The sequence below is a fragment of the Harpegnathos saltator genome, unplaced genomic scaffold (assembly GCF_003227715.2).
Source record: "Harpegnathos saltator strain DR-91 unplaced genomic scaffold, Hsal_v8.6 scaffold344, whole genome shotgun sequence".
NCBI lineage: Eukaryota > Metazoa > Arthropoda > Insecta > Hymenoptera > Formicidae > Harpegnathos > Harpegnathos saltator.
Window position 1 is genome coordinate 161,516 of NW_020230144.1, and position 11,947 is coordinate 173,462.

Consider the following 11,947-nt stretch of genomic DNA (forward strand, 5'->3'; position numbering starts at 1 on the left):
GTTGTAGGAATATAACATATCTCGTGCACTTGAAAATGTCGCGTCGTGGCAATAGCGCACCCTGCCCTCTCTGACCCGCTTGTTTCAGGCGAGGGTTTCGTCTGTTTTGGGACGAAGAAAGGACAGTCTGTCGAAAACCGATCAGGGGTGTCAGTTTTTGTCAATGCTTCGAGAGAGAAGCAATAAAGAACGATTCCTTAGCGCAGAGCCTTCTGTGTGAATTTATCCCGAAGGGAGAATTACTACAAATGAGATGAAAACGGCGGCTTCATAACGGTGGAAGGTCATAAAATTCTGATCGAAACTTATGGTGATGTTATCAATTAAGACATGTGAATATTGATTTAAAATGGAAACGATTCAAAAGTGGCGATTTCAATGTTAACGACAAAGATTGCTCAGGACATCTAAAAAAGCTTAAAAATACAAATTTGCAAGCATTATTGGACGAAAATCCAGCATAATCCGCTTTAGAACTTGTCAAAGCATTAAATATTAATCGTACAACAATTGCTAAACGTTTACATGATATGGGGAAGATTCACAAAGAAGGGAAATGAGTTTCATATCAATTATCGGAAAATGCTATTGCGAATCGGTTAAATATTTGCAATTTCGCTAAAATAAAATAAAAAATTTTTTTGTATCGAATTGTTACTGGGAATGAAAAATGGATCTATTTCGATAATTCCAAATGAAAAAAATCATGGGTTGATCTAGGCCAGAGCTGGACACGATCTGCACTTCGATTGAAATTCAATAGGTGACGCCTACCATCCCCCTCGCACCGCTCCGCGCTTAGCGACCGGAGCGACGATCGCGGTGCACTCAGGCTCGTCACTGTATAAGAAATCAGCTAGGGCATCACATTATCATTAAAATTGTTTCCTTGTTTAATAATCACTTTTAAATATATATGTTTACGTGTTTAATACATATATATATATATTTTATATATATATATATATAAACACATACATACATACATGACGGTAGGCATCACCTACTGAATTTCGTCCGAAATGTGCAGATCATGTCCAGCTCTAATCTAGGCCAACTAACAACATCCACTTCGAGGCGCAAACTGTTCACGGTTTAAAAGTATTGCTATATTTAATGAGATCAAGGTGTTGTGTACTATGAACTGTTAAATCCGAATGAAACTGTCACCGCCGATCGTTATCAATAACAATTGTACAAATTGAAGCAAGCATTGGACCAAAACCGATCATCAATTGCGAGTAAATGATACAAAGTAATCCTTTTTCACGACAATGCTCGACCTAACCTTATGTTGCATTATCAGTAAAGCAAATGCTATTAGAGCTGGAATAGGAAATCTTACCGTATCTCGCGTATTCTCCAGATATTGTTCCATCCGATTATCACTTGTTCCGATCGATGCAACATGCTCTAGAGGATACACACTCAGAACTTCGAACAAGTGCGAAAATTTGTTGAAAATTGGATCAACTCCAAAGAAGAATCTTTTTATTCTCGCGGAATCCATCTATCTCCGAAATGATGGAAAAAAATTGTAGAAAATAAACAAAAATATTTTGATTAAGATATTCTTTCATCATTTTTAAGTAAATCTGTTTTTGAGAAAAAAAAACTCAAAACTAAATCGTACTCCTATCTGTATAACTATCTGTAGCATCAAAAAATAGTAATTTGCATACAAAGTTTTACAATATAAATAATACAATATATATAAATAAGTTTTGTATACTAGAGATGTGCGAATCAAGAATTTTTATGTCGAATCGAATCGAAATGTAGCATCGTATTTGTCTTTTATATGGACTAAGTTAAACATATAAAAATCAAGATAAGTATTAATTAAATTTTTATTTGTTCCAAATATAAAATCAAATTCAAACTCAATTTTAGTTAGATGCATATTAAATATAAATATGATCTATATATGCGCTTGGATAAGTTAATCTAATAGCAGGATCATATTTAAGTTTAATTTGGATTAAGAACATATTTGAATTAAATCACTTTTTAAATTATTAAGTGGTTTTTATTTGACTTAGTCTATATAAAGAACTAATATAAATTATATTTAAAACATGTTTAACATTTAACTGTTTCTCGCGGGGAATAAATTACCAATAGAGGTTATTATGCTAAACATAGTACAATTCCTAATGTATAACACATATGAAACAAAAGGATAATAAACTAAAACAGAATATCGACATGCGTTATTCGATTGCTAAATTCTATAATAATTTTGATGATAAAACCATGTACGAGGGTGGTCCGATAAGTACTTAGCCTACAAAAGAAAAACGAAAATTTTGGAAAAGCGGCGATTTATTTCTCAACATAGTCTCCTTTTAGCTCGATACACTTGACCCAGCGATGCTCCAACTTCTTTAACCCGTCTGAAAAATACGTTTTCTCGAGGTCTGCAAAGTAGGCCTCCGTGGCGGCGATGACCTCCTCATTCGACTCAAATTTCTGCCCGGCGAGTGACTTTTTCAAGTTTGGAAACAAAAAGAAGTCGCACGGGGCCAAATCTGGAGAATACGGTGGATGGGGCAGCAGTTCGTAGCCCAATTCGACCAATTTGACCGTGGCGAGGGCGGAGGTGTGAGCCGGTGCGTTGTCATGGTGGAAGAGCACTTTTTTCTTCGCCAAATGGGGCCGTTTTTTCTGCAATTCGGCGTCGAATAGGCCCAATAATTCGGCATAGTACAGCCCTGTGACCGTTTTGCCCTTCTCCAGGTAGTCGATGTAGATCACACCTTGTGAATCCCAGAAAACGGTGGCCATCACCTTTCCGGCCGATAGGACAGTCTTCGCCTTCTTCGGAGCACGTTCGCCGGGTGAAGTCCACTGTTTCGACTGTTCCTTGGTCTCTGGTGTGTACCAGTGGATCCATGTTTCGTCGACGGTCACGAAACGACGCAGAAACTCCTTCGGATTGCGCTTAAACAGCGTCAAACACTGCTCTGAAGTGGTCTCACGGTTGCGCTTGTTGTCCGGAGTGAGCAAACGCGGCACCCATCGCGCCGACAGCTTTCTCATACCCAAAATTTCATGCAGGATATGACCCACGCGGTCTTTTGAGATGCCTACTGTCTCAGCTATCTCGCGCACCTTCAATCGGCGGTCTGCCAATACGAGATCGTGGATTTTTGTCATGTTATCCTCCATGGTAGCCGTTTTCGGGGCACCTGGGCGTGGCTCATCAAAAACCGACGTGCGATCACGTTGAAACTCGTTAAACCAATTTTTGACGGTCGCCATCGAAGGAGAAGAGTCACCGTACACAGCATCCAAGCGCTCTTTGATTTCGCTGCACGATTTCCCTTCCAAAAACAAGAATCGAATCACCGACCGATATTGCTCTTTTTCCATTTTTCTAAAATCCGCGGACACGCCCGCTTCCACACACGGTCAAAACAAAACTACGAGTCCGATTCGGCTGAAATTTCGACAGTAGCCGTCTACGAGAATGTACTACACGATAGTAAATTTCTCTTGCGATAGTAGCGCCATCGGGCGGTGAGGCTAAGTACTTGTCGGACCGCTCTCGTATGTTACTCTTCAAGCTTCTTGATTAGTCTCGAGCTCAATATAATTTAGACTCAAAATTTCCACTTGGATAGTACATCGTAAAGTATAATTTATCGCATTATTTACTTATTTATTTAATCCACGTGAGACCACACAGCATCTAAGAGCTACACATCTTAATACATCGCTTTGAATAATATGCGATGTTCAATTAACAATTATTTTTAACGTTAAAATAGTTACTTCTAAGAGGTAATATATTATTATTACTTGTTACTTACCCATTAAAAAAGAACTCATAATTGTTTTCCAAAAAGTAACAAATGTTACAATTATTTTTTTTTATTAAGTTGTTTTCATTAAGTTTTATTAAATTTTGAGGTTTTTTTTTAAATTCGTTTCTGTTCATTTCATTTATATATTTTATACATGTACCACATGATGAAACTAACAATTATATTTGTTACAATACGCAAGATTATTTTTTTTATTTGTAACGGCAACGCAATAATATTTTTTGGATAATATGTGAAAAAGAAGACCAAAATGATACAATAATTAACAAACCAAACGTGTCTTGATTTAAGAAAACAGAACTTTTGATTCTTATAAACCAAATTCGGTTCTAAAAATCATAAATTCTGTTTTCAATCAAAACATGTTTGATTTGTTCGTTGTCGCGTATAAATAACCAATAATATATTATATAATAATATGTTATATTATTTGTTTAAAACCAATAATATGTTTCTTTAGTATGTCACTTATAAAATATAATTGCGTTATCGCTATTATTATTAATAAAAAAAATAACATTCTTATCAAGCCGTTACAAAAAAGTAACGTCACGACAACAATATTATAATTCACGCATTACTCTCTTGATCTTTTTGTAACATTGATTACGGCTTGGATACTTTGCGGACATATCGTTAAATAAATCACATACCTATCTGCCAAATCTGTCTCGAAAATAATTGACCGAATGTCATGCTTGAACAGTAACCTCAGCAAGATCGTACACCCATCGTTATGTACGATAATTATCACATGCATTGAAACGTCCCTATCAATCATTTGATGCCGAATAATTCGGAGTTTCTATTCAACCGTTTTCAGCTTCTGAATATAATAAATATAAGCAATAAAATAAAAAAACGTCAAATGTGATCTAACAATAGGTGTAGTCTGTGGTTTGTTGTCACGATATGTTGCTGTGATCAATAACAATTTAGAAGAGTGCACACTGGAATCTAGAATATGTATAAAACTATAAATACCAAATGTTTTGAGCAACGGAACTGCACATCAAAGAAGAAACTGCAAATCAAAGAAGTTTCTACAATCTGCCTGCATGTCATTTATCTTTATAAAAATTATCGCAAAAACGAAAAAATGATTGTGACATTATTCTTGCCATAAAGCACTGCAAGAAGAAACTTAAGTAATTAAGCTTCTTAACATGATAATTTCAAACGACATAATAATACAGCTTTCCTCTGCTTCTTTGTGAGAGTGACAAAAAAGGGTGTAATCCAAACCGAGCTAATTAACGACGAGTTATTTGTTCAGAAGCAGGGAAGCAAAACTCATTAAAAGTTAACAAATGATGTCATTCTAATTCTCTTGAGCTAGTTTGTATTACAATTTGAAATTTGAAGTTCTTCGAGCTTTCCTTGAAGCTCCATCGCGAAACTTTCTTCTTGTCCTCTAATTTATTTTCAGTTTAATATAGGTTTACTTGGTATGCGGCTATCCTTAATCCCGCGACGCCATACGTGATAGGATTGTATTTAATTATTTTTACATCTTATATTTTATATTTTATTGTACAAAGTGTTTAAAGAAAAGAGGAATTGAAGGGTAGATAGTATTCATAAGATAATAGTAGAAAAAAATTCTAACAAACATGAGTTGAAAATTTAATATTGTCAGAATTATGAATTATTTATTTTAATTAAAGCAAGTGACTCTTACTCACTTTTGGTGCTTTTGTATTTTCTGATATAATTTGTCATTTATCGATGAAGAGTACGCTTCAAAGTATGATGGCCAAAAAGTAAAGTAAAAGTATGCGTTAAATAAATTCCTAAAAAAATCTCTTCGCTCTTGCTCAGAATGTAAACAAACATCTATTTTCTTCCCACTTATACACACGCTTCATTAGTCAGATATTTTCGTGAACAGTGAACAGTTACAAGAGATATTACAAATTTTCATTATATAGTAGAAATAACAACATATTACTGTAATCAAGAAATGGCAGAAATGAATTTTATATATGGTCGTACATTAAAAGCGAATAAACCACTTATTTTAATTAAAACAAATAATTGCTCATAACTCCACGTCCATTGTCCACGACATTATTCATAACGACAACATTAATTTTTCGATTAATTAATTAACTTATGTCTATTAGGATTTTTTTAACTCCATTTTGTGACAACGATCTGCTTTTAAAGTCTTAAAAACCCTTTTTTTAAACATTCTGTATATTCTGTGTCTCTTTCTTTTATTATCTTCGCATTGAGAAAAGGAATATCTAAAAAATCTTTATTCAATCAATAATATCATGTATTGTTCAATACTACTGTATTGTACAATACAGTACTAACAACATATTTGCTTATATTAATATATTATATATATACATGTATGTGTATGTGTGTATGTATGTGAAGGAAAATATTCTAAATAAAGTAATTTATATTAAGAAAAATTATTTTTGATGAAAAAAGTAAGAAAATATATACTTCATTGAAGTAATTACTAAATAGATATATTTTTAATTTTTAAATGTCTTTTCTCTAATATAAATATATTACAACTCGAGAGGAGAACGCATATATATATAGCATGTTAATGATATCATAAAAAAATATCTATGAAAATATCTATGGTGAGAAACACCATAAAAATTGATAGATTTTTATTACAATGAGACACAACGAAATCACAAAACATCTATACAGGAAGCTCGCTTATGGCACTCTATACATCACATGCGAGAAGAAAATTGAAAAATCAATTTAAAATTGACTTCCCGCTTTTCTTGAGAAAGGAAACCTGGAAAATCTGATTTATATTCGTGTGTGTTGAATTGGCACGTACGTGACTCATATTTCAGGATTTACGAAATATACATGTGTAAGAATAAATTTTACCATGATTATACGTCTAAAAGTAAATGAAAATGGTCTGGTCGGAAATACTGAAGCAATGTACTCTAATTAATTGGACTGCTTTATTACATCAAGCGGCAAAAGTGATACTAAACAGAATATACCTCGTTCTTTATTTTTTATTGGGTGTATAAATTAGTTCGGTCCATTTTCAAGTTATGAATGGTTCATAATGACTGCCGATTTTGGCGATTTCAGAGAAGTTAGACGTCTGCCAATAATATTCAGTTTATATCGCTTTGAGTTTCATATAAAAACCTTGCTTTTTACAGTGTTGAAAATGTCGAATTTTGTGGTAACCAAGCATTTGCGGGAGGTTTTAATTTTCTACTTTAATTGGAAGAAAAGTGCAGTTGAAGCCTATCGAATGCTTGTTGAAGTTTATGGTGACGCTGCTCCAACTGATAAATCATGTGGGGAATAGTTTCGATGTTTCAAGGATAGGAATTTCAACGTCGAAGACAAGCCTCGCTCTGAACAGCCAAAAAAATTCGAGGACAAAGAATTAGAGGCATTACTCGAAGAAGATCAAAGTCAAACGCAAGAGGAGTTTGCAGAATCATTGGGAGTGACTTAATAAGCCGTTTCCGTACGATTGAGACATGGGAATTATTCAAAAACAAGGAAATTGGGTGCCTTATGAATTGAAACCGAGAGACGTTGAAAGGCGTTCTTCATTACAACGCTCGGCCTCATGTCGCAAAAGTCGTACAAAAAATATTTGGAAACGCTCAAATGGGATGTTTTACCGAACCCGCCGTATTCTCCAGACATTGCTCCTTCTGATTACTGGTTGTTCCGAAGGATGCAGCACGATTTGGCAGGTCACCGGTTCACTTCTTTGAGATATCGAAAATTGACTCTAAACTTGGATCACCTCAAAAGACGAGTCATTTTTTCGAGATGGAATTCGAAAATTGTCTGAGAAATGGGAGAAAGTAATAGCCAGCGATGGAAAATACTTTAATTGATCTGTTCATTCATTTTGTTTTGAAATAAATACATCTTTTAACACAAAAAACAACTAATTTGTACTCCCAATAAACAAAAATTTCGCGAAGTTTTTCTTTCCAATTCGACTGTTTACGTTCACGAAATTACCAAAACTCAGAAACGAACCGTCAGAATTCGTATACTCGATTATTACTACCATTGAGTTTATTGCAGAAGAAATAAGAACAAGATACATCGCAACATGTCTGCCTTTATTTAAAAGCTCCTGCTGTACAAGATTTCTTACACATAATCGTTGTTTAAAGCACACAAACAAGTATTTATTTATTTAACACTAAAATTATCAACGATTAACACGATCTCTTTATATATATTTCTATTGAAACAGTCAAAATGACAGGTTTTTTGAAAAGAGAAAAAACATGTTATGCTGAACTGAAATATTAATTTATTTCTTTTAATTTCATATAACATTTATTAAAAATAAAAAAATGTATCGTTATAAAAATTTTAATAATCTAAAAAAGAATTTTGAATTAGTCTTTTTTCATTTAATAACTCCAATATTAACTAAAATCATTGTTACCAATATTGAATAAGTATATTGTTTACAATTTGACGGACATTTTTGTTCTAAAGTCTGAAGAAATTTCATTCGTGGGAAAATTCTGAGAGATACGTGCCTAATGTATTATTTCTCAAAACTGTTAGTTCGTTATATGGACTTTTTCATATGACAAAATAATGTAGAAAAAAATTTTTCTTCTCGCCCCATCAAAATACATGTTAAAAATGTCATGCACATGATAAAACACATTTTAGCATCAAGCATCCAATAACCAAATTTAAGCCAAAATACATGTGGGCCGTAATATTTATTAAACGAGAAAATATAAAACGAAGACGACAGAAATATTTCTCTTATTCATATTCTTATTAATCTTTATATTACACAAACATAATTATTGCACACTCCCGACAGTCACTGGAAACACAATGCGTCAGCTATTACTTAAATTATTCTAACGGAAAATACAGCGAAAAAAAACAAGTTAATTAAGCGGTTAATTCCTTTAGGAAAAAACTTTTTTAGCTCGGTCGCAAGCGGAAAGAAGTAGCTACAGGCCCGTCATCTTTATAACAGCAACTTTATTTTCATCGAGAGAGAGAGGAAGGGAGAAAAGAGAGAGAGAGAGAGAGAGAGAGAGAGAGAGAGAGAGAGAGAGACAGACAGACAGAGGGAGAGAGAGAGAGAGTGCCTATTATGCTAAGAAAATTCTTGGATGGAATATCACTGCTCCCGATCGAAGAAAAGAAGATGAAAGACAAAGCGAGGACGACGGTTGAGAGCACTAAAGAATAAAGTAGCTCGCTCTTAATTGACTTTCATTGATTAGCCAAGACTTACCACGTTTATTTCTGAATAGATACATCCCTCTTATTCCTGTATCGTATTGATTCCCCAATCATTCCCCACAAAATCATCTTAATTAAGTTTAATTAAGGAAAAAAACGTGAAATATTTGTATATACTTTATATCTTGATTTTATGTTCTTATAATTTTATCATGATCGAAAAGGATCCATTTATTCAAATTGTGTACATATTTATTGTTATGTATGTTTTTTGTGTTTTAAATACTCTTTTATTGTAATATTCTTTATTTCCAAATTATAAAATCATTGCTTCAAATGTGGGAATTGTTGTTAGACTTCTTTTGTTACGCTTATTTTTATATTTATATGTACTTATATATGCTTCTTCAGATATAACAAGGAAATTGATTAAATTGTAACAAATAATTAACGTACAGAAGAGAATCGAAGAAGAAACGCATATAACGAGCGCATTAAGAAAGAGAGAGGGAGAGAAAGAAGGGGGAATAAAAGAGAGTCGATAGTTGAATTGATAATTGAGAAATCGTAGAATCGAGCGAGAAATAAAGTCGAGCGAGTTGAAAGAAGCATAAGGAATGATACAGAATTATTTATATTTATTAATTGCATGGCCGTCGAAATAAATCATCCAAATCGTAAATCCTATAATAACATTTAAAATATAATACATCTATAAGGGAAAACTAATTAAATTAATTATATCTCATATAACCACCTATTTCCTTATAATATCCTTTCATTCTGAATATTTTTCTACTTTAATGTTTTTTTACTCTAAAATGTCTGTAATTTGTTTATAATTTGTTAGGTGTGTCTCACAATATCTTTTCACTCTATCTTTTTATTCTATTTTTACTCCTAATTATAAGATCTTTCTCTCTCTCTTTCCCTCCCTCTCTCCTTCCCATTACCTCTCTTTCTCACTACCTTTCTCTCTTTGTACTTTATTATATGTATCTCGAAATATTTCTTCGTTCTAAATATCCTTTTTTACTGTAATGTGTCTTTTTATATATAGCAGTAAGCGTACATATATATCTAAATGTGAAATCTGCAATTTTGTAATTTCTCAAAAAATACAAAATATCTTATACCAATCGCGTGTTTAAATCGCGGAAAAAGTATACGTTTTCATGGTGTATTTACCTGTTGCTGACGGTGATGGCCGCTGCTGATTGCTGCTTTTGCGGCATGAAACACACTGGCGACAACGAGCAGAAAAATTGGCGCCGAGGTCGACTTAGAGAACATCTTCTCAGCGATGAGCAGTTGAAGGTGACGAGTTTGGCCGAAAAACCGTAAAAGAAACATACAGAAAAGCGATGAGGAAAAGGGAAACCAAAAGCGCGCGTACGAGAACAAGTCAGAAAGAACTTTGATCCTGCGGAATCGACCACGATTTGCCTCTCTAGTCCTTCTATCTACGACTGCAGCGAGAATCAAAGTTGCGCGAGATCGTCAGAGCTGTACGAGCTTCGGCCAAGTATCAGAGATGTTCTGGCGTCGCGACGCACGGCGTCCCTCTTATAGCTGGTAGTCCACGCCTCACACAACCTCGTTTCGTCCCGGGGCTGCGCACCCCGACCATCATTGTTAAGCGTCGCGACACTGCGTAAGCTAGAGTTGCCTTAGACAGCAGAGCAGGTTGACCAAGGATGAAATTTGCATATCCAAGGCAGACAGGCGATTATGAATCTTTTCCTCTTAGTGTGAATTCGTAAAAAATAATCTTCTAATGTTTTCAAATTAGGACATTCTCACCTTTTACTAATTCACGTTAGAGCAAATATTTATAATCATGATTCAGAGATTCATGACAGACGAAATATTGGCTGAATGTAAAAGCTCGTGCCATCGTAATTTTATTAGATATCGTATTGATGTTGCACAGTGACTCTCCGTTTGTAAAGCTTACATATTATATATCCCTTACAGAATGATATTCTCAACTGTTATATAAACGTGGAATTTGTTTTGACTGCATTTAAATTCTGAGAATAGTTATTGAAAATGAGTAATGAAAAAGTTTATTTTTGCTATATTAAACTTTATAAATAAAAAAAAATGTAAAAGTTGGAATTGCCATAAAAAAACAACAAGGAAATTTATTAAGATCATGCGAAATCCATAAAAACTGCAAAGAGTCAATTTTCAAAATTTCGACATGGTGATTTTGAATCTCGGAGATCAATTTGCTTTAGACGGTCTGCAAAAGATGACAATAATATTATGAATAACTTAATAAATCAACGAAGTTCAACAGAAGTTGAAGATTGATAAATCAATCGCATTTCGTTACTTAAAAGAGATTGTGCATAATTTAAAATTCCAATCTTTAATCTACAATTAATCTAAAAATGTTTAGGTGCCACATGTACTTACTGAAAAGAAAAAAATTGACCAAGTTGCTGCAGCTAATTCTTTGCTCGGCTAAATAAAGATACGTTTTTGGATCGATTAGTGACGAGAAATAAAAAATGGATTCTATATAATAATGTTTAATGCAACTTGGAAAAAAATAAACTCGATCAGCCTATGTCAAAAGCTGATTTATATTCTCAGAAAGTGATGTTGTCCGAAGACATTGCACAGGAATAATTTTTTTTAAATTGTCTCCGTTGGCAAAACGATTAACTCGGCAAGTACTGTCAAAATTAGCATAATTTTTAAGCTGTAGTTAAAAAAAAATGTCCAATTTCGGCCAATTGTAAAGATGTTGTTTTTAACTACGATTTTAACGCAGGATCTCACGGTTCAATGCATATTTAACTCAGACAGCTAAACTCGAAGTTTTTTATTGTTACATTCCTTTTTTATTTTCTTGACATCGCATCATCAGACTATCACTTGTTCCAGAACATTGCAGAACAGTTTAA

General features: G+C 33.6%; 1 protein-coding gene across 1 annotated transcript in view; it reads right to left on the minus strand.

The window, feature by feature from the left end:
• crh-BP (corticotropin releasing hormone binding protein) overlaps positions 1-10,589 on the minus strand; it is a 60,935-nt gene extending 50,346 nt beyond the window's left edge. The window contains exon 1 of the mRNA XM_025300278.1: positions 10,218-10,589. Within this exon, the coding sequence (XP_025156063.1) occupies positions 10,218-10,382 (165 nt within the window). The 5' untranslated portion in view covers positions 10,383-10,589. The remainder of the gene's footprint in view (positions 1-10,217) is intronic.
• Positions 10,590-11,947: the final 1,358 nt, after the last annotated feature.